The following is a 23,728-nucleotide window of genomic DNA, read 5'->3' as shown; positions in this document are numbered from 1 at the left end:
GTCAAAATTTTAACTGCATCCAATAATGGGCTGTGTACTTTTTCACTCTCAAATGCTTACAAGAAAATTAAATCACGAAATGCCACTTGAAAGTTGAAACACAAAAATCAAAATATTTGATTTTAATTTACTTGAGTATCGTCTAATGATAACTATGTTAACAAAAATAATCAAGTTACACATTGTGTAACGAGAAACATGAGTGAATATTTGAAGAAAAAAATGCCTCGATTACAAATAAATAGTAGGAACGAGTCTAAAAATATATAAGCGTTAATGTTAAATGTCCATAATTTAAGTTTTGTAATTATTGACTGGTACACTGGCAATCAGTTATGCATTTATTGTGTTGACACACTGACACACACTTTCAAATTCATACAAGAAATATGTATTGTTTTAAATGAAATTTAATAACTACAATCATGTTTGATATTCAACAAATTGACAAAAAATGACAGACCTGATAAATGCTTTTATTATGTTTCAAGTCTTTTATTTCCAAGTAAATATGGAAATTATTTGTATAATTAAAGTACAAAATCATAGATTTTAAAAATATCTACATTCGTCTGTCGTACAGATTACTACGTGTAAAACTGTACATTTTACCGTTTTCTTTATCTCAAATATAATATGAACTAAATTTTTATTATTTTAATCGGCACTTGTGCTAATTTTTAACATACTCACATACGATAATAAAACATAACAAAATTGTATATTATTAATAATCAAATTTTGCATTTTCAAAATTCACTTTCCTTATGGAAAACTAAAATTTTTTATCAACAAACAATTTGATGTTCATTTAGTTACTCTTGTATAGTCGCACGTCATCATAACATATTAAAATTTATAGAGCTCCACGAATTTGCGTTCACTTATAATCAATAACACATTCTATGCTTATATTTATAATACATATTATTCAAAAATATACATATTGTAAATCAGCATCACTCACGCGCATATCAGTTACAAATACTTTAAACTACGCGTTACTAACACAGATCGCGCATAAAAAATCGTATTTTACTGACTATTTACATAAAACTATTTGAACCGTATTTTACGTTTTCGAAAGTTTATACTTTTTAGCGTAGGCTGCCTTAATGCAACTCACCGTGTCCATAATCAACGAATCGAAAATCGTGCTCGTTAATTCATTTTTCACGTCCAGTTCGTCGTGATGAAATTTTGTCCATTCCTTCTCCTCAGCCTGTGCTTCTTTGGCCAATAACTCGTCGACCCTGTCTCTCCTCTTTCTACTCCATCTCATGACCATATTTTCTCGCTGGAGCTTGGTCTTGAATCCAAATAATGTCGCTGCTTCTTTGGCCACATACTCATTCAGTTCGTCTAATGATTTCGGCAGTTTCAGAACTGGTTTGCTTTTAACACTAGGTTTCGTCCACGTTGGGCCTGGCGTTTCGTGCTCGGGACGGTACATTTCAACAACTAATTCTTTACACAAATCAAATAGAAAGCTATTGTACACTCGTCGATCCCGCTTGAACAGTTCGTCGCTGATTGAATCGCCAAATAATTCACAAATTTCACTCGGGGCACTGAGCTGATTTATATCTTCGCCACGCTTACGAGCATCATGAAGAAAAGAAGTTGCTCGTTCTGTTATGGCGACGAGCTCATCGATGTTGGATGGTATAACTAAAGGTGGTGGCGATGGTGAGGCATGTGTTCCAGAAATTCGAACTACACCAGGAGGTGTATATGGGGGTGGCGGCTTATTAGGAATTTCTCTCACGTAGTACGATACTTCTACTTCTTCCGCTTCTAATTTTTTGATCTGTAAAACCACATTTAATCGTTAAACTTATTTCCAATAGCATATGAAATTAGTAAAATGAAATTATGAAATACCTCAAGCTCAATTTGAAGATTTTCTATCTGCAGCAGTTTAGCTTCGAGTTCTGCTACTTCCAAGCCAGGTTGATCCAAGGAAGCTGCGAAAAATACGACAAACTTTGTAATTGAAAAAGCACAAGTAGACGTGCAAACCACTCAGTTTCTGATGTTACAGATTTATACAGGGATTTGAATAACTGTTCAGTACAGTGCTCTTGCTAGGGTTCATTTTTAACAAATGGATTTTCCAATGAGGATCCTTACTTTAAACAGAGAATACTGTGTTTAAAAACATTTCATAAATTCACTAGGAGGTGGATTGAAATTGAATACTTTCAAGTCATTTTGAAGGGTCAAAAACATCTACAGGGTCTACCGACAAATTAATAAAATAGTCTTGAAAATTTAAAAATTCGAATTTTGGAACTTCAGTGGGTAAACTTAAATAATATTTGAAAAACTATTTTGTGATTCTAATGAGTAGTCAAATTTTTTAACAGAGGTATTGTCAAACGATTCACACATAATAATATACATAAAAAAATTTACAAACAGTAACATACATCAGAAGTATATGGAATTACAGAATGAGATGGAATACTATAATAATGACCTTGTAATACAAGTATTCAAGCTCTTGTGATTAAGAATATCTATACGTATGCAAATGCATACATATGTATACAAACGAAATAAAATTCGATAAGTTGGAGATAAATGAAAATTATACAAAAACACTCGTTCATGCGACACCTATTTTTTACAAAGTTACAACTCAATGATTTATATCATTCTCGTATTTGGTTTTATGCATAGATACCTTGGTGAGAATAAATAACTCGAGTTTTGTTATTCTGCAAAATAAACAATATTTTTTCCTTTACCAAGAGATTTTTTCCACAAAAATACAAGCCAATCTAACGTTGCAAAAAGTAAATTAAAATATTGCCTTTTTTCTACAGAAATAACGTAATTATGGGTTTTTATCTTTGTAACGCGCGAAGAGAATTTTTTCATCGATAAAAAGTTCATAAATTGACAAAGTAAGAGAAAAATGTAGCCTGTGTTGTTAAAAATTTTAAATCACACACATCACATTTTCTTGCATATCCATTCCATCAAACTGTTAAAATTGCAGTTAAATTTTCACAAGAAATAAAAAACCAAAGATGAATTAAATAAATCTAAAAAAGAACCTACCTCTTAGCTTGTCAATCATTGCCTCTATATCCTTCTCAGATGAGACGCCAACAGGCGTCGTGCGAAATTCAGTCTTTGCCTCATTCTTTTTAATAATAGAATTGTCACTTAGCAAATCGTCGTCCAAAGCATCGATGTCAAGTCTCGAGTTTTCATTTTGATCCCTTGGTGAATCAACATCGATGTCAGAAATACCGGTTGGTGTATCCAAGTCACTTTGCTCGGAAGGAACTTTTAACGAATCCTCTTGATTCTGTTGCTCATCGCTGCTCTGTCTTTTGTCCTCGATTTCCATAAGTTTCTCCTTTACTTTTTCCTCGAGCGAATCTACAGCTAAGCTTTCCTCAGTCTTATCGGGCGACGTTGGTGGTGCAATTGATTTAGCAACCTCATCCTTTTCTTCAATTTTGTTTAAAGCGTTGTTCTTGTCGTTTAGTTGAGCATCCCGATTCTTAACAGATAGCTCATCTAGTATGCGCAAAACTTCATCGGACTTTGATCTGATAACATACTTCTCTGGGATGTTGTTGTACTTTTTCGGACGTTGATTAGTTTTTGAACCAGATTTATCCAAAATATCGGATACTTCTAAACTTTCCTCTGATATATCTTCGTAACCGGGGTCTTTGATGACTTCGAGTGTGTGATTCGTAGTGATATTCATTTGATTTTTAAGATTTGTGGAATTTATTTCATTCTTTTTATTTTCTGTTATCTTTTCGAATGTATCGAGCTGACCTTCGGCAACTTCAATCAAATTATCTAATTGTTCGCCATCGGAACTTCTACGATCCTCTTCACTGAAATCTTTTGCATCTTCGTGTTTGCTTATAACATCTTCTTCTACCAAAGGCGTCTGAATGGCATCAACGATTTCAATTTTAGTTCCGATTTCAATTTGGGGAAAATCAGCATCTTTGTCGCTCAAGGAATTGTGATTAGACAAATCTTCTACAATACTGTCATTGTTTTGAGCTTCTTTTTGTGCTTCTATCTCTTCAATTACACTTGGTTCTTCAGTGATAACAGCAGTCTGAATCGGAGCAAATTCCATATAATTGGCTGCTGGCATTACCTGGCTAAGCATATCTGCTTGCATAGATAAAAGCAGAGGATCGATGATAGCCACAGGTTCAGCCATCAAATCAGCGCCATCCAATTTAGTTTCACGTTCAATGATCTCCAAAATGTCGTTAAATTCGGCGGAGCATATTCCTATCCTTGTATCGGTTGAATCATCTAATTTGAGAACAAACGTGTCGTGGATATTGGTCGATTCGCCTTTAGGCATGAAATAATGCGAATCGTCCATTGCACTAATGAGATTTTGAGGAACGTATGAAGTTGTCACTGCGGTTGGTTTTTGCTCGACTTGCTCATTGGGTTGAGGTACCTCTGGTAATTTTTCCTCTGGTTCATGAGCTTGTTTAGAATCATTAGGCTCCTTAAAACCATGAACCTCAAATGAATCAGATAAAGTCCAATTGTTCTCTGAAATGGAATTTTTAGCTATAGAGATTTCACTGTCTCTGTCTTCTTGACCTATTGGTGACGCTCTTTTACTCGGAGGTTCATCCGATTCCTCATCTTCTTCTTTATCACTCAATTTTTCGCTAATTGAATTGCATAGTTCCTGCAACGTTGGACTTTTATTTTCTGACGATTCAACTTTACTTTCTGATGATTTATTTTCGATTTCATCATTTTCACCAAAGGATACTTGGTTTTCAGTGATTTCTTGAGTCATTGATGTATGTATTTCAGTAGGAATTTCATCCATAGCCGTTTGTATTTGTAATTCAGATTTTTCTTTGGACTCTAAAACTGATCCTGATTTTTCATGTTTTGAAGAGAACGATTCTTGATCTACTTGAGCACCATCAATTTTTTCCGATTTTGAGTCATCAATATGACTATAAATTGAATCACCAGGTAATTTGGATAATTTAAGCTGAATAAGCTGAGATCCACTAAACGACTCAACTATACTATCTTGTTGATCATCTACCGCAGATGATATACTTTCGGTAGGAGTATCAAGTGCTCTTTCGATCAACTCATCAACGCTAGACAAAGACTCAGTCTTTTGTGAAGGTACCTCGGTAGCATTTTTTTCGGGAATCTTATTTATATGTTCAGAGGCAATGGTATTATCGAGTTCGACAGGAATTTCTAACGATTTTTCTTTCTTATTCAATTCCTCTATAGAAGTCACCAACTCTTCTGTTTCTGGAACAACATCCTTCATTATTTTTTTAATTCTTTGCTGCAGGTCACTGTCAGTGTGACTTTTTTCGTTTGAACCCGAAGCAGTTAAAGCTTCGGAAATGTCTTTTAATGTGCTCTTATCGCTTGCGACGGATAATTTTCTGCTCTTGCTTGATTTATTTTTGGTATCCGACTTTTTACTGAAATTTGACATCATTTCTGTGAGTTCTTTGAAATCATTTTCCAACGTATGAATATCATCATTTAATTCCTTATTATTTATGTGAATGTTATCTAATTTTTTTGAAAATATTATTGACGAGTCGTCGAGCGGCACCAATTCTTCTATTATAGATTCTTTATTTTCATCTTTAGACATTTCAGAGACGCGTGAAGATGCAGCCTCCGACGTTTTGGCTGTTAATATTGATTCCGATTGCGACTTAACAGATTGAATTTCGCTGGGTATATCCTCAGAAATATTACTGCTTTGCGACGATGATCTTCTAACATCATTAATAATATTTTTTTGTGTGAAGACTTCTTCGGAATTAGATTTACTTTTGTACGATTTTTCTGAAGATTCGCGTTCTTCGTCGTATAGCGGTGGAATTTTTAATTTCAATACGTCGCTACTTGATTTCACTTTCGCTCCATCGACTTTGTTAAGTCTATCCGATATAACATCCAAGTCAGATTTCGACTTGAGTAAATCGCTATTTTTGTAAATCTCTTGTATTTTTTTAATTGGTATTTCAGGTACTTTGAAGTCTCCCACTATTTTGGATTCAATAGCTAATTTTTCGCTATCTTTGACCTTCTTTTGTTCCAATTTTTTGCGCATCTCATGAATGGTAACATCGTATTTCTGAAAATTGAAATAATTTAGAATTTTTTTCAATACAATTATTTTCATATAAAAAAAAACTCACCTTTATTTGTGTCAACAAATTTGCCTCGAGTGTCCTCAGCCTTTGCTTAGCTTGTTTACGAGCCTCTTTTTTGAGCCGAGCCATTTCAACACGACGATCGGCCAGTTTTTGTGTGAGCAATTCGATTCTTCCTTCCACATCGCTTGTGTCGGATGATATTGTGGTTTCTTGATGAACGAAGGTAAAAATAAAATATAATTATGCTTTTTAAATAAATCATCATTGTATACTTTCATTTATTAATACTGTCTATAAATTATTTATGAAGACAAACGTGACGAGCTCACGATAATAATCGAGAAATGGTGACAAAGCACATTTTTTTCATAACATTTGTTTTTACTGGTTTAAAAAACGATAAACCGCAGTGCAATTGTCAAAAAGTGCAGACGACATGACGTCAGAATTTATGGAATTCGTCTGCTATTCGATGTCAAAATAGAATGCGAAATAACTTCGATGTACGACCAGTTTAATTTTAACATCCAGGAAATAGCATATTATATCATAAGCGGTACCACGCTGATTTTATGGTAATTAATCTTCAACGCTCAAACAATGCACAATAACTTGAAGAAGTATTTTATCGAATGAATCTCACTTTAAATCGTGTAAGTATCTGTTTAGTCAAATGTCTCAAGACTATAAATACAAAACGCGACAGAAAGAACTGTAAATATAGAACAAACGATGGACTCAATTTGTTAAATAGATTTAAATATAGGAGCTATATCAAACAAAGCTTAAAGAGTGTTAATCTGCGGTTAAATGCGGAAAAACAATTGTTAATTGAAAATGTAAGTAAGGTCGTATTTATTTTTCGTTTTCAAATATCAATAAAGCGCTTCATCAAAATCTGCTCTTAATTCCGACGAATAATGTACTAATGAAGAATGAGCCAAAATGGCAATAAATTTAAAAACATTTTTATTAAAAAAAAAGAGGAAAAAACAATAAACGTAACTTACCATTGTGATTTAAAGCGTGAGATGTTGCCGAAACGAGCTTGAAAGCAGCCTGTTCCATGCGTGCTACCCGATGCTCCTCGTCCCGTAGTCTAGCATGCCATGCCATCCACTCGTCGACGCAATTGCGACGGGATACCAGAGTCGCCTCGCGTGCTCTCAAGATCCTGCAAAGAAGGTAGACAGGGCCGGCTTTTAATGATCGATACCGTGCACACCTCTTCACTTCACGAATTTTATAATGCAGCTCCACTCGCTAACTACAAGGGACTCTTTTCCCGAAAGTGTATATTACATTAGTCGAGTGAGAAAGAGAAAGATAGAAACTATTTTCAGACGGACCAAAGCAAGTGTATATTTTTAGCATGGTCTGCGTCGAGTCGGTTAGGTGGTTCGTGATTATGAATATATACACATATATACACTGGGTACGGTTGACGGGGGGTCGGCGGCTCTCTTGCAGTTCACGCTGCAATTGCCTCGAAGTTAATGCAAGCTCAAACTTATTTATGGTACTAAAGGTAATGGCGATGTAATAAGAATTCTATAAATAACAAGCGCTACTTACTGTTCTAATTTCTTTGAAGTTTTCAAGCCCGAGTGTTGCTGGTGATGATGATGGTGATGATGATCTTCCTGCGATCTTATAACAACCGATCTCGAGTAGCTTCGATCACTGTCGTTAGAACTTTGATGCGAAATGGTCAAGCTCAGCTGCGATCTGGCCGACGTGTTACCAATTTTGCCGAGCTCTTCGTCGTCCCTGTGCGACTGTACCGGACTGTCGGGGTTCGCGAGATTTCTCTCGTCGACCAAGTCTTGCAATAGTTGGTGATTGCGTTCCTTCAACAAATTAGAATGGCGCAGCAAGGCTTGCAACGAGCTTTGACTATCATTAAAATCTAATTCCTCTAGCAGAGAATTTTGATATTCGTCGGAGTATTGATGTTGCTGAAAATCACGCGGACCTTTGCTGTACTGACAAGATCCATCCGAGTTCTGCTGCAGTTCATTTTCATTTTGAATGAGAGATTCGGATAATTTAGCTTTCGACAACCTGGACGGTTTTCGCTTGTTGAGCTTGGCCTCGAGTATGGCATGATACTGATGTATTCGTTTCAAACACTCTTTGTCTGCTTTTTTGGATGACACTTTTTGAAGAACTTGGAGAATTTCCAATGACTCAGAGTGGTCAAGTAAGTTTATTGACTGTAACAATAGTTTTATCATTATAAACAGGTTTAATGGTTAACAATTAATAGATATTTTCAAATTTTACCTCTGGTGGAATGCCGGGGAATTGTGATTTCCATATCTGAGAAAAATCTTCGACGAACGCATCTGACTGGGACTTGCTTCGATCCGAAATTGATTCCTCTTGAGTGAAATTATCCTGGTTATTATTGCTTTTCGACGGATCAACAATCGCCGTTGCGCTCTGATTTAACGATGCATCAAAATCGTGTTGAGGAGACTTGAGCTTCAACTGCTCGTTTTTCGGCATTTTTTCTTCGAATTTGCGTGTTTTTGCATCATACTTTGCTTTAGATGCAGCCAGCTCTTTGTGTAATTTACTGGCTTCGAGTTTTGATAACTTTTTATCAATACTGTCGTTACCTTGCAGACACTGTAAAGAGACAAATTATTTTATAATTTAAATCATTAATTGTATGCATCAAATAAAATATCATTACGTGTTTTAAAGACTGATCCAAATCGAGCTTCGATAGAACCGAATCATCTTTATTGAAAGCGACGTCCGACAGATTCAATTTGAAATCGATGTTGGAGCGATCTAGCATTGATTTGTCGGAATCGACGAGCGAACTAATGGATGAGTTACTGCGGATATCGTATCCTTTCATGGGTCCTGAAATTTTCCTCGGCGAGTGACTGTCAGCGCTGCGTTTCAGCTTGTTCAATATGTTTTTAGTTGACATTTCAGGATTGAACATATCACGCTGCTTTTGCAACATGAGCTTTCTCTCTTGACTAGCGATTTTGTGCAGTTCTTTCAGCCTGCAAAGTCGACATTTTTATTATCATCGCGCTATTAAAATCTAAAACTTAAATTCACTTCACGTAAGCACGCCTGCTATTTCAAACACAACGCGTAACACTACATCGCCTCTACAAACCTATGTGAACGATAAGAAAAAAAAATGTGATTGCTTCGTTTTTTTACCTCTCTCTCTATATCGTTCACATACTCACGATTACTCTTATCTCTGTTCTAATCTCACCTGTTCATCTCATCTTTTTCTTGCTGTAGTTTGAGCAACAGCGCACGTTGTTTCTTTTTAACCGAACTAACACGACTGTCCTGGCCAGTATCTCTCAGAGCTCGTTTCTGCTCTTCCAGCTTGACCAGCTTCTTGGTGCGATCGTTCAAGGACTTTTCGCGCGATTTAAAGAGCATTTCGATTTTATCGTAACGCTGCTTTTCGTCTTTAATTAACTGCGCCATCTGAAATTCATGAAACCAGAAAAAAGTCATATTTAATTAATATAAAAATATTTTGGTGAAAGGTTTTTCTTGTATGACGTTTTGCGCTTGATAAATGATCGCCGTTGCAAATATCACAGCCTATGTTTATTTTGGTGCGACGAGATACTGTCTTATCGCGACATTTTTCGAATGAAAAGAATTTAAATTATTTCTTTAATCAAAATAATAAAAAGTCGATCGCAGCTGTTAACATACCTCGAGATCTAGATGTTTGTTGAACGAGTAAGTGACACCTCTCGTCGAAATGCTGATCTCCGTACCAGTTTCGGTTTTTATGGACGACGTAGTTTCGTGCAAACTAATTTCCGACATTGCCCTCATTCTATTTGGCATAGACATATCCTCAACTCGATCCATACTCTCATACCGATCCTCAGCGTTGATAGACGTATGAGGAATTTCGCTGGCATTGAAAGAATAAATTAAGCTGTTGCTGATATTTGTTTGTGACAGCGACGTGTTTTCGGTTTGCGTTCCCATATCATTGACCGTCTGTGTTTGAACTTCAACGACTTTGGGTCTTTGGGATTTATTACTGCTGTCTTCTTTAATTTCATTAGAATCAGATTCAACTTTTTTGGTATCGGTTTCTTTGTGATCAATAGATGGACGTATTCTGTCATCGATCGCATGGCGCAACGATTCGTTGAATGAATCTAATAGATTCATTTCGGTCTTTAGTTGCAACTGTGACACAAATCAAGAATTAACTATGTATAAATTTTATTTTATTATTTTTTTATGTAATTATTAATAACTTACCAAGTGAGAATCTTCGGCCTCTTGACTAGCCTTTGTATTAATTGATTTTAAATCATTTCGCTCTCCATCGTGTTCCCGACTTTGATACGCTTTTCTTCTTTTTGAACGAATCATTAGATTGACATCTGGAGTAACGAGACCAGCGAACTCAGGCTGATTGGAGTTATAATTGTCTTCTCTGAAAGATATCCTGGTAGGATCCATGAGTTTGTCCGATAGCGAAGAATCATGAGAAATTTTAGTCTCTATATTACTCGAATTAAGATGAGATGAGACTGTTGTAGACAAATTTTCACTGTACTTGGACTCATCATTATTGCGACTGTTGATCATTTGAGATTTTTCAAAATGTTTAAATTTTGAAGTTTCTGAGGTATGACTTATTTTAGCACTATTATTTGATGTGGCAGCAGTGATGAGATCTTCACTTATTTCTGAGGAATGTTTTGAATCAATTTTATTTGATTTTTGCCTTTCAATTAGTTTTTTTGTGGAGTCACGTGATAATATATCAATTGGTTTCAAATTTGTTTTATTTTGCTGCTTCGATGCTCTTGTTTCTGAATGTGATTTAAATCTCGATTCATCTGAGGTTTTGGCAGTGGAAATTTGACTATCGTCCTTAAATTTATGATCATCAACCACAGAAATCATAGCTTTGTATCCTTCTCGAATTAAAATTTTGTCATGTAACTTCTTGCCTTTGTCAATTGAATACAATGAGTCACTATTAGAAGTTCCACTTTTGGAATCTGAGACTTTATATTCCCTTTTTGTTTTTGTTACAGCATTAGAATTTTTGGGAAACTTTTCATCATCATTTTTTATTGCAGATAAAGATGAATTTTTGAGTTTTGATTTTTTTTGCAAAGTGTCATCTTTATCTTTAGATACATGTGTTGCAGCCAGATCATTTTTTAATTTTCTACTAATTACCGAATGAGCTATTTCTTTCCTAGATACATGTCTTTGATTCATCGACCATGCTGATAGATCAGGATGATCATCTTTTTTTGCTTTTTTAGTTCGATTTTCTTTTTCTCTCGAACTATCTCTAGAAAGATCCTTTTTTTTATTTGTTACAAATTCTGGCACCTTCATGGGCTCCACATTATCATAATTAAACATAGATGCAGAACTGGAAGAAGAAAATTCAAGTTTTCTGTTAGGCACCCTGTCAGAAGACTTCATAGCAATTTCATCTTTCTGAATAGCTTCAATTTTTTTTGAAAACTCCTCACTAGATAACAAACTCTCCCGAGAAGAATAATCAACTTTAGGTGAAATTTTCATATCTGGCACTTTTAAAGGTTTTATTAAATCCATCTTTTCTTTATCCTTAAATTGATTGGGTTTATTTACTGGTTGATAAATTTGGCTGTTTCCACTCAACGAAATCTTATTTTTGACTGCAGTAAGAAATGTAAATGGGCAGGGTTTTATGGAGTGTTGCAAAAAAAATTCTTCTAAACTTTTCAAGCCAGTTTTATTCAACTTTTTATCTGGAATATCAGCTGCAGTCTGTTCTATGCATTTTTTCTGTTGTTCCCAAGGTTGTTCATATTGATTGGCCTGGAAATAACAATAGCTACTTATAGTCTTTGTAGTTATCATATGTAATGACATACGATTACTTCAATTTATACATGCTTGCATTATTTGTTCAACATTTTGTACTTTATACAATTCATTCAGGAATTTGCAAAGTATCATTACATTAGTAAGGAAACTTTTTATAAAAGAAAGTGGAAAGCTCAAAAATTATTCTAGAATATTAAAACTTACACCGATAGGTGTTCTGGTGCTCCCAGCTGCATCTGAATCATTATCATTAACTGAAGCATGTCTCCTAGGCAAATCCTCTTTGTCTATGCAGCTGCTCTTCATATTCTTTCATCACAAGTATTCATAATGCAGTGCTCTTGGATTTACACGTCGGAGTCTCATCCAATCAGCTATCGAGTCGTCAGTATAACTACAAAAATGGCACGAAATTAGCCTTTGAAAAATAGTTAATGCAACGCGTCATCGTAGTTCTCGTGCACTCAACGTCGCGTTGTCATTATTTTTTTTCTTTTTAGTCAATTATCGATGCAACGCATCGTTTCCGGCTCAAATGAAACTAAGGTGAATCGCAACAACAACAACAACAACAGCCCCATCGATAAAGAATGATAATCGTTGACGGAACGCGATGCACCGCAAGTGTATACGCAATTAAAAATACGTATGCACGTTATATATAGATGCGGCGTAGGAATGCGCTGGCTATACAGCGATACAACGTTGTCCTTGTCGCGATACGACGCAAAGGAAAAAAGTATATACATGAGTATATACATGAGCGAGGCATAAAACTCGGCGGCGCACAACGCGGCGACTGCGGAGACTTATAACCTGGCGCGCGTCAAAAGGAAGCAAAACGATGACTCTCCGTAATACGCGACGATTAGCGTATGTACCTTTGTAGATCGAGATGCACAACACAACGAACGCCACGGCAAAGAAGTCGGTTATTTTTACCTTGAACTTGATCATTCCTCGGGGGAAGAGGAGGACACACGAGAGACCGTGCTGCGTGTGTGCACTGCGTGCCGCTGCGGCCCCGTTGCAACTCTGCTACGCAAAAAAGCGTCGATTTCGAATGTTGCTGCTCCTCGCATTCCCACAACACCACAACATCTCACAGCACTTATACCTTACACGCACGCATTCGTCGCTGTAATGAATACGACACGATGATAAATAAAAATAGCCCCTCGGTGTAATTATCGAGCTCGATTCGACGCGTATTGATGCAACGACGCGACGACGACGACGACCACCACCGCGACATATGCAATTTTCCGGCTGATTTTTTTTCTTTCCTTTTTTGCAACTCCGTAGCAGCGATCGTGTGCGCTCTCGTGTATGTGAGTGTATTATTATTGTGTACACACTGCAATCTGCCGAGCAGCGGCGGATTCATTTGCGATGTTTGGGCGCCGTTTCGTATACAACATCGCGCTCCGTGACTGCGTGTGTATGTGTGTTTCTGTGCGCGCGAGTATGCGTGCGTTGGTACACACTACACACGCACGCATATATACACCATACATACTCGTCGATCCCCCTTCAAGAACCGTTTCTATTTCGCAATATATATATGAAGCCGGTGCGCGGCGAGAAAATAACGCACACATACAAGTAGAGAATGTAGACAGAGTGTGAGAGGGGAAGTCACGTGACTCACGCACTCCGTTTACCACTGCGGCAAGCGAATTCAAAAATTTTGATACTTAACTTGATACCAAGTTCACGACTTTGTGCTATCGAGAGGGTGTATGTGTCTAGAATGAAAGAAAACGCAGTGGTGCCAAAAAGTTGTACAGTTTTATACCTGTTATGAGTACATGTGCAAACATCAAGTATAACACTTACTTTTTTAGATTACTTGTTGTCGATGCAATAGTATGTCAATAAACAATGAGTCATTTTTGAAGTTTTGATTGACAAGTATCAAAAGTATTAATTTATTTACCGTATAGATGTGTTTGGAACCTCTTTCAATATAAATGTCTTATATATCCTAATAACTAATTTGGACTTTTATCAATGAAAAGGCAAGATTTGAAACTAGAGTAACTTTTTATTTAATAAAAATGGCTTATACATGTAAATAGAACAAATGTCTCTTTTTTTTATCAATACATAAAAAGAACAGTATATGTACATATATTTACAACTAGATAATTTGTTTATAATTGATTTATTTATTTGTAGTATCTTCCACGTATTTCATGATACGCTCCTTCACTTCTGATATAGTGGCTGGAGTTCCATGAGTCTCTTCAAAGTTCAAGTATTTTTTCAAAATAACTTTCATTTTCTTTGGCGGCAAAGATGTTGAAGCCACTCTAGCCAATGTCTGTCTGGCGTTCTTGATGTCACCATTTTTAACAAGAGAATCAACATACACTGACCAAATGTCAACTCTTTTAGGATGTTCTGATATAATTTTTTCAAACAGATTACAAGATTGCTCTCTATGTCCGTGTTTACCTTCTAAGATGGCAAATTTTATTTCTAAATCTACATGTCTGGAAGGCGCTACATTTTGTTTAGTTTTCATTAAAATTTCTCTAGCGTCATCTGCCAATCCAACTTTATACAAAGCAGCTGCACAAGCAGGCCCAGTTTCCATATTATGAGATAATTTATGAGTACATTGTTTTATAGTTTCTTTCAATTTTTCAAACCTTCCAGCTTCTGCGTGAAGCGCAAGTAGATGCTGAAACACTTTGAAGGGATCATTTATTTGAATTGCATCTTCCGATACACGTTCCAATGATTCTGCAGTACCAAATGTTGACTCGAGATTCAACCAGGCGTAGACAACGTTCAGCCTCTCCTGTTCTTGGCGCGCTGCAATGGTTTTCAGAGCTCGTTTGGCAGTGGCTCTGGCTTTTTCCAATTCGGTATTCTCCACGTAATAAGCCATGAAACGTATCCAAAGAATCGAGCTGTTTGGCCTTGCTATGACAAGACGTTCAAACTGTTCAACTGTGGAGGGTGTAGCATTGCGAGCAAAGAATTCTTCTCTCTCGCGAATCAACCTCTCCTTTTCTCTCTCGAATTCACGCCTCTCGGACGCGGATAACTTTTTTTTCTTCACTGAAATTTCTTCCTTTATTTCGTCGTCACTGCTCGACTCGTCTTGATCCTCGACTGGTTTAACAATCTTCGAGTTATCCCAATTCCACTCGTATTTTTTCTGCTTGGACTGCATGGTAAGATATGTAAAATCACTGAATTTTAACAAAATTATTAAGCCGGCACTGTTGTTTTTTTTTGGTACTGTCTCTACCACGTGTGGTGTGCTGCGCTCAGCGTCAGTTGGGTTTTAGACAGCCGCCTGCCTGTGAGATTGTAAAAGTTACATGATACATCTAGCGGAAGAAATTTAGTACTCGCAGCGCCACCCGACAATCTTTGGAACTTTAAATATATACTAAATTCAAAATCTCAAAAACTAAATAATTTTTTTTCACGTTTAACATTTCTATGTATGAAAGTAAAAATTTAATTTCAATATACGCGATCATTAATTAACTAATTGGAATCTTTTATGCAGATCAAAATATACGACGAGTATTTTTTTTTTTTTTTTTGATAATTTTATAGATGATATAGTTCTGCAGTAGTCTAACAGAGGTCAGGTGCCGACGCTAAATAATGCCGACGAGAACACGTTCATCAATTCTCCGGGCGTACGGTATAACCTTTATCTTCTTGCGTATACATCGTCTGGTAGACTTTGTTTAAAAAATATTTTATTATTCTTACTATAAAGTATAATTAATTAAAGAACAATCATGGTTGATGCTATGAAAGCCCAGCTTGCTGAAAAATTGAAGGGAATTGAAAGGTAAGTGGGTTTTGAAGATTACCTTGTTTATTTTTATTTATATATGTGACAGGCTATATTTGAAAATGTTAACAATTTCTGTCAAACTCACCGCGTGATATTATTTGTTAGGTACAATCCAGAAAACCTGCCCTTCTTGACTGAGTATGTGGAACTTCAAGTTAAAGAGAATGCCTACGATCTGGATGCTAACTTAGCTGTATTGAAGCTATTCCAGTTCAACCCAACTCAGTTCGACAAAGACATCACTTGCATGATTCTTTTGAAAGCCTTGACCAACCTGCCACACACAGATTTTGTTTTGTGCAAGTGTCTGCTGAACGAGAGAATCGTAAGTATTTGTTTTGAAAGTAAAAATTGAAGTGCCTAAAAACAAATGAAAATTACTAAATATATTTTTGTTTGATAACTTGCAGATGAAAGACGAAGATATCGCTTGCATAATTCAATTATCAAATATGCTCGAAGAATGTGAATTCCAGAGAGCTTGGGATCAAATTGAAAGAATGTCTGGATTAATTCACAAAATCACTGGCTTCCATGATTCAATCAGGAAGTTTGTATGCCATGTTGTTGGTATTACATTCCAAACCATTCACAAATCATTGTTAATTGAACTGTTAGGTGGCAAACTTGAAGTCAATGGTAAGTTGTTTTTTTTTTTAATTTATAAGTTTTTGCTATGAAATTTTTTTAAAAATCAACGTTTGTCATTGCAGATGCAGTATTGAAGCAATGGATCAAAAAGTATGGCTGGAAGGAACAAGGAGAAGGAATTATTTTCATTGCCAATCAAGATGAAAACATTAAAACCAAAAATATTACGGAGAAAATTGATTTTGATAATGTAGCTAATTTGATGGCTGCATGCTTGTAATTTTATTATGTTTATTTACACTTAATAACAAAAGTTTGATAAATATCACATTATTTCATTGTCATTAACCTAAACTATTCTTCATTGAATGTCATATGCATAGTAAACAATATTGAAAGTTATGTTTTTCATTTTCATCAAGATTTTTTGTAGTTACAGATTCAATAGAATCATATTATATTTTACATTGAAAATATTTTAACTAGCGTTTCTCTTCTTAATTTTATTGTTTAAATAGTTCACAAAATTTAATTAAAAAGTATTTATCTTTGAAAAAGATGCTTTTTTTATTTTCATAATTGAAAATGAGTTACTTTTAACTCTGTTTTTAAGGATATATAAAATATGATGGAATAGCTTTGCAACTTATTTGTCTTGACATTATTTTTTGGTAAAAATTTAAGAAAATAGTAATGCTTGAATAAAGCGCATTCAATTTTTACATCAGAAATACGATTCTGCTTTCTTGATTTCTTATTTTTTTAGTAGTTCAAAGAAAATATTTCTTTCATGGTGATCTATTGGTAATACTGTTTTTTTTAATATAGTATAAAAGTAATCTATAAATTAATTTAATTCTTTACACATAAACTCAACTTTTTGATTTAATCTGTAATGTTCTAATAAAATACTTAGTGGTAAACATCATTGGGAATATTTTAAAACTGAATGTATAAAAAAAAAATAACAAATTAAAAATTCTATAGAGTTGATTAAACTTGATGATCAAGCAGAGGATCTTCTTTTCTGTAGAAATATTTTGGTGTTCTCTGGCAAGGAAGCAGCCACAACAAAGGATGACTTTTACCACATACTTGCGCCAATAATTTAAATGCACTTTTACGTTTAGTATGACTTCGATTTCCTTGTATTTTATCAATGGCTGTTTCATCTTCAAAAATAGCTTGAAATTGGTATACCAAAATTGCTATCACAAACATTCCAAATAAAACTGACTCTAGGACTAATATCCCACAATGTAAACTGAAAAGAGGATAATTTTGTTATAGTACATTGGTACTTCTTTAGTGAATCTTTTTTATAAGTATATAAATTAAATACTCACAAACGAGTTTGTTTAATGGTAATATCATTACTGCAGTTTGGACAATCGAACATCCAAGACATAAGAACCAAACATATTGCATATAAAGACAAAGCACCTACATATACTAAGAATTGTAAGAAATACTTTTGATTCCTTTCTCCAACACAATTATTTATCCTATAACATTCAGTTAAACACTTTAGTAGAACAGATAGATTAATAATAGGTATACTCAATAAAATAAATTACCATGGACAATGATGATCCATTCGTCTGATGCACCTCTTGCAAATTCTGCAGTGATGAGCTCTGGGTGGCCTGTAAGTTTCGCACCTCGTGCATACAGTCCAGTCATCCCGCTCATCGCTCTCGTCTCCTCCAGAGCTTCCTGTATGAATGTCAGAAAAGTCCATTCTCGTTTGGGGCAATGGAACGACTCCGGGATCACTGCACACAGCTTTCAAGTGAGCCAGGGTGAGCAACAGAATCACCGTGTTAAAGGTGACAGCATGGAATGCACCCCATAGACTGAAAATGAATTTTACAATATAGTCTGTCAATGTGTACGAATGGTAAACAAGCGTGGTATACGTAGGTATAGGTGTTTACCTCTCTTGCATCGTGTGGAGTATGATCCACCTGACGACGACGTAGTCTGCATAAAAAACGGCGATGTACGTCACAGCGATGCAAACGATACCGCAGGGATCGCGCACGAACATCGTTCTTTTGACCATCGATAAGAAAAGAATTCTCGACTCTCGTAATTGTCGACGACAATCGCATCGTTCATCCGTACACCCCGTTGATCGTAATTATCGCGCACCTCGCAACCTCTCGCGGGTGCTGTATAATCGACGCAGCGATAAAGCAATTCACCCACACGCACAACACGCGCACACCCACACAAGCGCGCTCACGGCTGTGTGCGTTGTTGCAACAACATTCGAGAAATCAACAATCGCAATCAGATTTCTTTTTTTTTCTCTTGTCCCCCCCGCGAAAGGAGAAAACACCGCGGTAGCTCGCGACGCAGGTTAAAGTCCTTTCACTCGCGCCTGCAACTTTTCACGATTCGCGTGCACAATATTACGACGACGACACTATCGTGCCGATTACGGTGTGTCTGTCAGTCGCTCCGCTCCACTGAGACATTTCGCATTGGGCGTGTTTTCAACCTATGCTGTGTACACACTACACACATACGTGGTGCGACTGGTGAATCAAATTCACTCGAATTATTTTCTTTTTCTGCGCGTGTATATAGATATATAGGTAATCGTCGTATACGCCGCACGCCGACTGCTGCGATTCCCAACAATTTATGGTCTGCTATATCTGTATTTTGCGCGGCCGATACGTGACGTGTGCCGTGTGCGGTGCGACTCGTTGCAGAAAGACAGTGTACATGCGCACACGCTTGACCACTTGCGATTCGACGATGCAAGGATCGCTTGCTACTCCGCTTTTGGAATGATAACACAGGACTCTCGTTTGTTTACATTCGTCTGTCAGTTATCCATGTGAAGTCTACTTTTGGACTGAATCTATTAGTTTCGTCCGATTGAAGTCTTGATACTTGTTTAATCGACAGCATAAACAATTTTTAAGGTTAAATTGACTAAAAAGCAATAACTAAATGGACGACAATTGGAATACGAGGTTTTTCTACTCGGAGAGAGATTTCAATGTTCAAACTACTGGTAAAAACGAAGAGTCTTTTTTCGATCAGTGCCTCAAAGATAGGTGGAAGCAAATCGAAGACGATGAAAACATACTGCGCTACTCGGTGAGATCGCAAAAGAGTAAACAACTCGAGGGGAAGTACGGCTTTATGCTCGAGGTAAAGTACACCGATAAAAAGAACTTTAAATCATCGATTAAGGCAAAAAGTGAATCAAGAATTTTTTTAAATTAAAGTTGAACACGAATAGAGCAATCAAAAGGCGAAAACCCGAGGAAATCATGTCAATAAATCAACCATTCGATGGAAATAAATTTAATTTCACTAAAATATCCAACAAAGAGATACTTTTTGACATTGGCAATGGAGATGGAAGTGACGTTATAATTGTCAACGTTAGCCCTATCCTATGGAGTCACAGCTTAATAATAACAGAAAGATTTCATGAACATCCACAGCATGTGACTCTGTACAGTATTAAGAAATCTTTAGATATCATCTTACTTAGCAAAACAGAGTAAATATTTTGATTGATTATTCATTTATCATTTTTAAAAATATTTCATAAATTTTCATTATTACAGAAACTTGAAAGTATTGTTCAACAGTTTATGTGCGAATGCTTCTGTCAATCATTTACACTGGCATCTTTATTACTTGAATAGTCGAATGTTATTAGAACACATTGTAAGTATCAAATGAAAACTATTCATGAAATGCCAATGTCTGTAGAATTTATTTTACTTATTGAATGTGTTCTAGGAATTACAATATTTTACTGGCTGTTTGTATATACTAGAAAATTTTCCAGCCAAAGGATTTTGCATACAGCTATCATCTTTTGATCAGGATTTCAAAAGATATACTTCTTATTTGTACAAAATAGTTTTAATATTGAAAACTAATGAGATTCCATATAATATCTATATAACAAGAGCAAAGACAAATGCTACAAACCAAGTATTCAACGATATTCGCACATACATTTGGGCAAGGGAATCTTGTTATGGTGTAAAAGATACTGAAAATTTGTTGATAGCTGCCTGTGAATGTTTTGGTCACATAAATATTAGAAGTAAGTAAATAAATTGAACATTATTAGTTATATGAATTAAACAAAATATCTAAACAAAATTTTTCTATCATTAGATGAAAAAGCTTATGAAGAAATAACAGAAGATGATCTTTGTCAAGCTCTATCCAATGCAACTTCCAATGCATTGTTCCTAGCCAAAGAAAAACTCAACATTGAGGAGATCTCATCAGTTAAGCCTTTTGAATTGATTGAATAAACACTCATGTTAGTTAAAACTTATTAAATAAAAATTTATTTTTTCATAAAAAAATCTTGTACTTTAATTTTGATGATTTACATGCTACCAATTATATATACCAATTATACCTTCTTGTATACCTATGAACGATTGTATCGAGTTTGTTGATAAAGTATCTATAAATCGGTCATTTCTTTACGTTTTTACCCTCCCTTGTTGTGAAGCACGTATAAGTTGATTACTCGCTAAAAATAAATCAGCGAATGTTGTAACGTTAGAAAGTATTATAAATCGAAACGTAATTATGTGATACATTTTTGAAATCTTTAAAGAAATATTAATGCGTCAGGGGGTTATATCTAGTTGCTTTCTCGCACGCCGTACTTACATTCATAAGCGTGGTAGATCATTGTATAGTACTCTTGTAATATTATACGTAATATTTATTAGCGTTGCGAAATTCTACTGATTTTATTTTTTTTCAAACGCGCGCGCGTAACTGCCCCTGTTAAAAATGAATGGCTGGATTTTTGCTGGAAATCCAGCCCGAAATCGAGCTGTAATCGAGCTCGAATCGATTGGATTATGGCTCGATTTTCGGTCTGTATTTTGAGCACCCGGGCGATACTTTGTACACCCGGGTGGCCTATTCGGTGCACTAACAAGTGGACCACCCCACCTCCGGGCCATGGATTTGTTCCGAAAAATTTTTGAGGTCTCCTGGTACCCAATATCTCCAAAGCTCCATGTGCTTAGTTTGATATCATGGGCCTTAGGCCTTAGGCCTTATTTTTTAGAGGATTTTCCACATTATAAAAAAATCTTTCTTATTTTCTATACCGATATAAAAGTAAATGAAAAAATGCAACGAATAAAAGTTTTAAAATTTTTCAAAGAATCTGCTTAAATTTTTCAGAATTTTTGGGACCATCTACCACTCTCTTAAGAAGTCCTAAAATCTACAAAAAACGCGTCAAATTTGAAAAAAAACTCAAGCAGATTCTTTGAAAAGTTTTAAAACTTTTGTTCGATGCATTTTTTCGTTTGAGTACTTCTCTGCAGGTATAGAAAATAACAATGATTTTTTTATAATGTGTAAAATCCTCTAAAAATGGGCCCTAAGGCCCATGAGATCAAACTAAGCACAGGGAGCCACAGTATTGGGCACCAGGAGACCCCAAAAATTTTGGAACAAATCCATGACCCGGAGCTGGGGTGGTCTCCTTGTAAGTACACTCGGCAACAAAATTATCGCAACAAAAAATATTATCGAAATTTTGTCGATTTTCAAATGCTTCTATCTTGGGCTAGATTTATCGCATCGAGACGCTTTTTTTTTAATTTCTTGAGAATTTTGTCCTCTTTAAATCCACACATATTAAGATAAGATTCGAGTTAATGTCGAGTTACAAGTAGTATTTGAGCGCGTCACTAAAAATTACTGAAAAAAATTGACTGTTTGAACGTGTACCAGTACCACAGTAATTTTTCTATCGAAATCTAACATACACCATCTCAATGTACTCTTTTCAACGAGTAATTAAAAAAAAAGACCTCTCTACGATTTTTTTAACGCCCTGTAGGTCGTTTTGAAGATACCATTTTAAGTACGTTAAATCCCCCGTTTAGCTAAAATCAAGACTATTTTCTGGGTATTTTGCGTACACAAATCGTACTACAGGGCGTTAAAAAATCGTAGAGAGCTCGATTTTTTTTAAATTATTCGTTGAAATGAGTGCTTTGTGGTGGTGTATGTTAGATTTCAATAAAAAAATTACTCTGATATTGATACCATTGAAAGTACGTAAATCCCTCGTTCAGCTGAAATCAAGACGATTTTCTGGGCATTTTGCGTACACAAATCGACCTACAGGGCGTTAAAAAAATCGTAGGCAGGTCTTTTTTTTTCTAGATTTCTCGTTCAAAAGAGTACTTTGTGATGTTGTATGTTAGATTTCAATAGAAAAATTACTGTGGTACTGGTACACGTTCAAACAGTCAATTTTTTTCAGTAATTTTTAGTGTCGCGTTCAAATACTACTGCTAAATCGACATTAACTCGAATCTTATCTTAATATATGAGTAAATCTCGTGAAATTTTAATATTTGTGTTAACCCCACAATGTTCGTATAAAAACCTAAAAATTACCATTCCTCGGATTGTTTATGTTAAGTTTTTAACTTTTTCTTTTCATGAGAACAACTTCCGGCGGAATCCTAACTTGAATTCTAATAAAAAAATGCATTTTACGTCGTTTTCTATGCGTTTTGAAATTCAACGCATCCTATTTTTAATTTTCAAATTCAGATTCCCAATAGGTCCATCGAGCTTTTTTATCCAAATCATCATCAAACAATCTCTAGAAACTATACTTTCGAAAAAAATGTCACTGACGGGTGTGCGTCGTTACCCGCGCCTTCTACTCTCTTCAGAAAAATTCAACTCTATTTTTAGTATTTTAATGATATTTATATATAATTCCAATATCTTAATAGGCCCCACCATGAATCATCACCAAATTATGGGGAAAAGTAGTTTTTGAGTAGCAGAATCGAGTGGTATGTCTTATTTTTTATGTGCGTGTTTTGTAAAAAAGTTATATACGATATAAACATGGGCTTTGACTGCGCCCATTGTTGATTTTGAGTGCATTTTAATCGAATTTTGCGATGCACATCAACAGTTTTACTTTGAATGGCGCAATTTATATTGCCCATTTTAGTTTTCGACATTTTGGAAAAGATGACGCTATGTGGTTTTTTTTAAATGTCAAAAAATTAAAATTTTAACCAAATTTAGGAGCAAATATTGTCCATCAATATGGTATAAAATATGGTTCATCAGCTTCAGCTTTAACATGTACTTTTTTAAATCCTCGAAGGCCCTCACCCAAATTTTATGGGCACTATTTTTTTCAGGTTTCTGAATCAGTTGTAAGTCCCCAAAAAAAATTTTACGAGTGTGCTTTGAAAAAAAAATTTTTTTTTAAATG

At 35.4% G+C, this 23,728-nt stretch overlaps 5 protein-coding genes across 5 annotated transcripts; 2 read left to right on the top strand and 3 right to left on the bottom strand.

The window, feature by feature from the left end:
* Positions 1-471: 471 nt before the first annotated feature.
* LOC106648639 (centrosome-associated protein 350-like) lies at positions 472-13,443 on the bottom strand. The gene is made up of 13 exons (XM_014365686.2): positions 12,969-13,443; positions 12,231-12,420; positions 10,446-12,017; positions 9,879-10,370; positions 9,418-9,641; positions 8,869-9,193; positions 8,454-8,801; positions 7,743-8,383; positions 7,178-7,341; positions 6,210-6,376; positions 3,070-6,145; positions 1,885-1,967; positions 472-1,810 (listed from the first exon to the last, which is right to left on the bottom strand). Exons 2-13 carry the CDS (start codon positions 12,330-12,332, stop codon positions 1,073-1,075), a joined length of 7,932 nt encoding a protein of 2,643 aa, XP_014221172.1. The 5' UTR covers positions 12,333-12,420; positions 12,969-13,443; the 3' UTR covers positions 472-1,072.
* Positions 13,444-14,139: 696 nt separating this feature from the next.
* On the bottom strand, positions 14,140-15,515 carry LOC106648565 (protein RRP5 homolog). The gene has a single exon (XM_014365523.2). The coding sequence runs from the start codon at positions 15,211-15,213 to the stop codon at positions 14,194-14,196; it is 1,020 nt and encodes a 339-aa protein (XP_014221009.1). The 5' UTR covers positions 15,214-15,515; the 3' UTR covers positions 14,140-14,193.
* Positions 15,516-15,663: 148 nt separating this feature from the next.
* LOC106648554 (eukaryotic translation initiation factor 3 subunit K) lies at positions 15,664-16,777 on the top strand. The gene is made up of 4 exons (XM_014365510.2): positions 15,664-15,852; positions 15,964-16,183; positions 16,269-16,497; positions 16,572-16,777. Exons 1-4 carry the CDS (start codon positions 15,800-15,802, stop codon positions 16,727-16,729), a joined length of 660 nt encoding a protein of 219 aa, XP_014220996.1. The 5' UTR covers positions 15,664-15,799; the 3' UTR covers positions 16,730-16,777.
* A 202-nt stretch (positions 16,778-16,979) lies between these two features.
* LOC106648537 (palmitoyltransferase ZDHHC7) lies at positions 16,980-19,101 on the bottom strand. The gene is made up of 4 exons (XM_014365483.2): positions 18,387-19,101; positions 18,027-18,305; positions 17,796-17,954; positions 16,980-17,713 (listed from the first exon to the last, which is right to left on the bottom strand). Exons 1-4 carry the CDS (start codon positions 18,512-18,514, stop codon positions 17,443-17,445), a joined length of 837 nt encoding a protein of 278 aa, XP_014220969.1. The 5' UTR covers positions 18,515-19,101; the 3' UTR covers positions 16,980-17,442.
* A 113-nt stretch (positions 19,102-19,214) lies between these two features.
* Positions 19,215-20,753, top strand: LOC106648467 (GDP-D-glucose phosphorylase 1). Its single transcript, XM_014365390.1, has 5 exons — positions 19,215-19,620; positions 19,698-19,978; positions 20,046-20,148; positions 20,224-20,536; positions 20,611-20,753. The coding sequence occupies exons 1-5, from the start codon at positions 19,417-19,419 to the stop codon at positions 20,751-20,753; spliced, it is 1,044 nt and encodes a 347-aa protein (XP_014220876.1). The 5' UTR covers positions 19,215-19,416.
* Positions 20,754-23,728: the final 2,975 nt, after the last annotated feature.

The sequence above is a fragment of the Trichogramma pretiosum genome, unplaced genomic scaffold, assembly GCF_000599845.2.
Source record: "Trichogramma pretiosum strain Unisexual culture from Peru unplaced genomic scaffold, Tpre_2.0 scaffold77, whole genome shotgun sequence".
Lineage (NCBI taxonomy): Eukaryota > Metazoa > Arthropoda > Insecta > Hymenoptera > Trichogrammatidae > Trichogramma > Trichogramma pretiosum.
This window is presented reverse-complemented; position numbering and strand designations above follow the sequence as displayed.

What these genes read in the sequence shown, in the direction of transcription:
- LOC106648639 (XM_014365686.2), bottom strand. Translation starts at nt 12,332, where the DNA reads ATGAAGAGCAGCTGCATAGACAAAGAGGATTTGCCTAGGAGACATGCT. An exon ending in AGGCCGAAGATTCTCACTTG is followed by an intron (nt 10,371 to 10,445) that starts GTAAGTTATTAA and finishes TTTGTGTCACAG; the next exon opens with TTGCAACTAAAGACCGAAAT. An exon ending in ACAAACATCTAGATCTCGAG is followed by an intron (nt 9,642 to 9,878) that starts GTATGTTAACAG and finishes CATGAATTTCAG; the next exon opens with ATGGCGCAGTTAATTAAAGA.
- LOC106648565 (XM_014365523.2), bottom strand. Translation starts at nt 15,213, where the DNA reads ATGCAGTCCAAGCAGAAAAAATACGAGTGGAATTGGGATAACTCGAAG.
- LOC106648554 (XM_014365510.2), top strand. Translation starts at nt 15,800, where the DNA reads ATGGTTGATGCTATGAAAGCCCAGCTTGCTGAAAAATTGAAGGGAATT. An exon ending in AAATTGAAGGGAATTGAAAG is followed by an intron (nt 15,853 to 15,963) that starts GTAAGTGGGTTT and finishes ATTATTTGTTAG; the next exon opens with GTACAATCCAGAAAACCTGC. An exon ending in GTCTGCTGAACGAGAGAATC is followed by an intron (nt 16,184 to 16,268) that starts GTAAGTATTTGT and finishes GATAACTTGCAG; the next exon opens with ATGAAAGACGAAGATATCGC.
- LOC106648537 (XM_014365483.2), bottom strand. Translation starts at nt 18,514, where the DNA reads ATGGTCAAAAGAACGATGTTCGTGCGCGATCCCTGCGGTATCGTTTGC. An exon ending in CTCCACACGATGCAAGAGAG is followed by an intron (nt 18,306 to 18,386) that starts GTAAACACCTAT and finishes ATTCATTTTCAG; the next exon opens with TCTATGGGGTGCATTCCATG. An exon ending in ACCATTAAACAAACTCGTTT is followed by an intron (nt 17,714 to 17,795) that starts GTGAGTATTTAA and finishes TCCTCTTTTCAG; the next exon opens with TTTACATTGTGGGATATTAG.
- LOC106648467 (XM_014365390.1), top strand. Translation starts at nt 19,417, where the DNA reads ATGGACGACAATTGGAATACGAGGTTTTTCTACTCGGAGAGAGATTTC. An exon ending in AGTACGGCTTTATGCTCGAG is followed by an intron (nt 19,621 to 19,697) that starts GTAAAGTACACC and finishes TTTAAATTAAAG; the next exon opens with TTGAACACGAATAGAGCAAT. An exon ending in TGGTCACATAAATATTAGAA is followed by an intron (nt 20,537 to 20,610) that starts GTAAGTAAATAA and finishes TTCTATCATTAG; the next exon opens with ATGAAAAAGCTTATGAAGAA.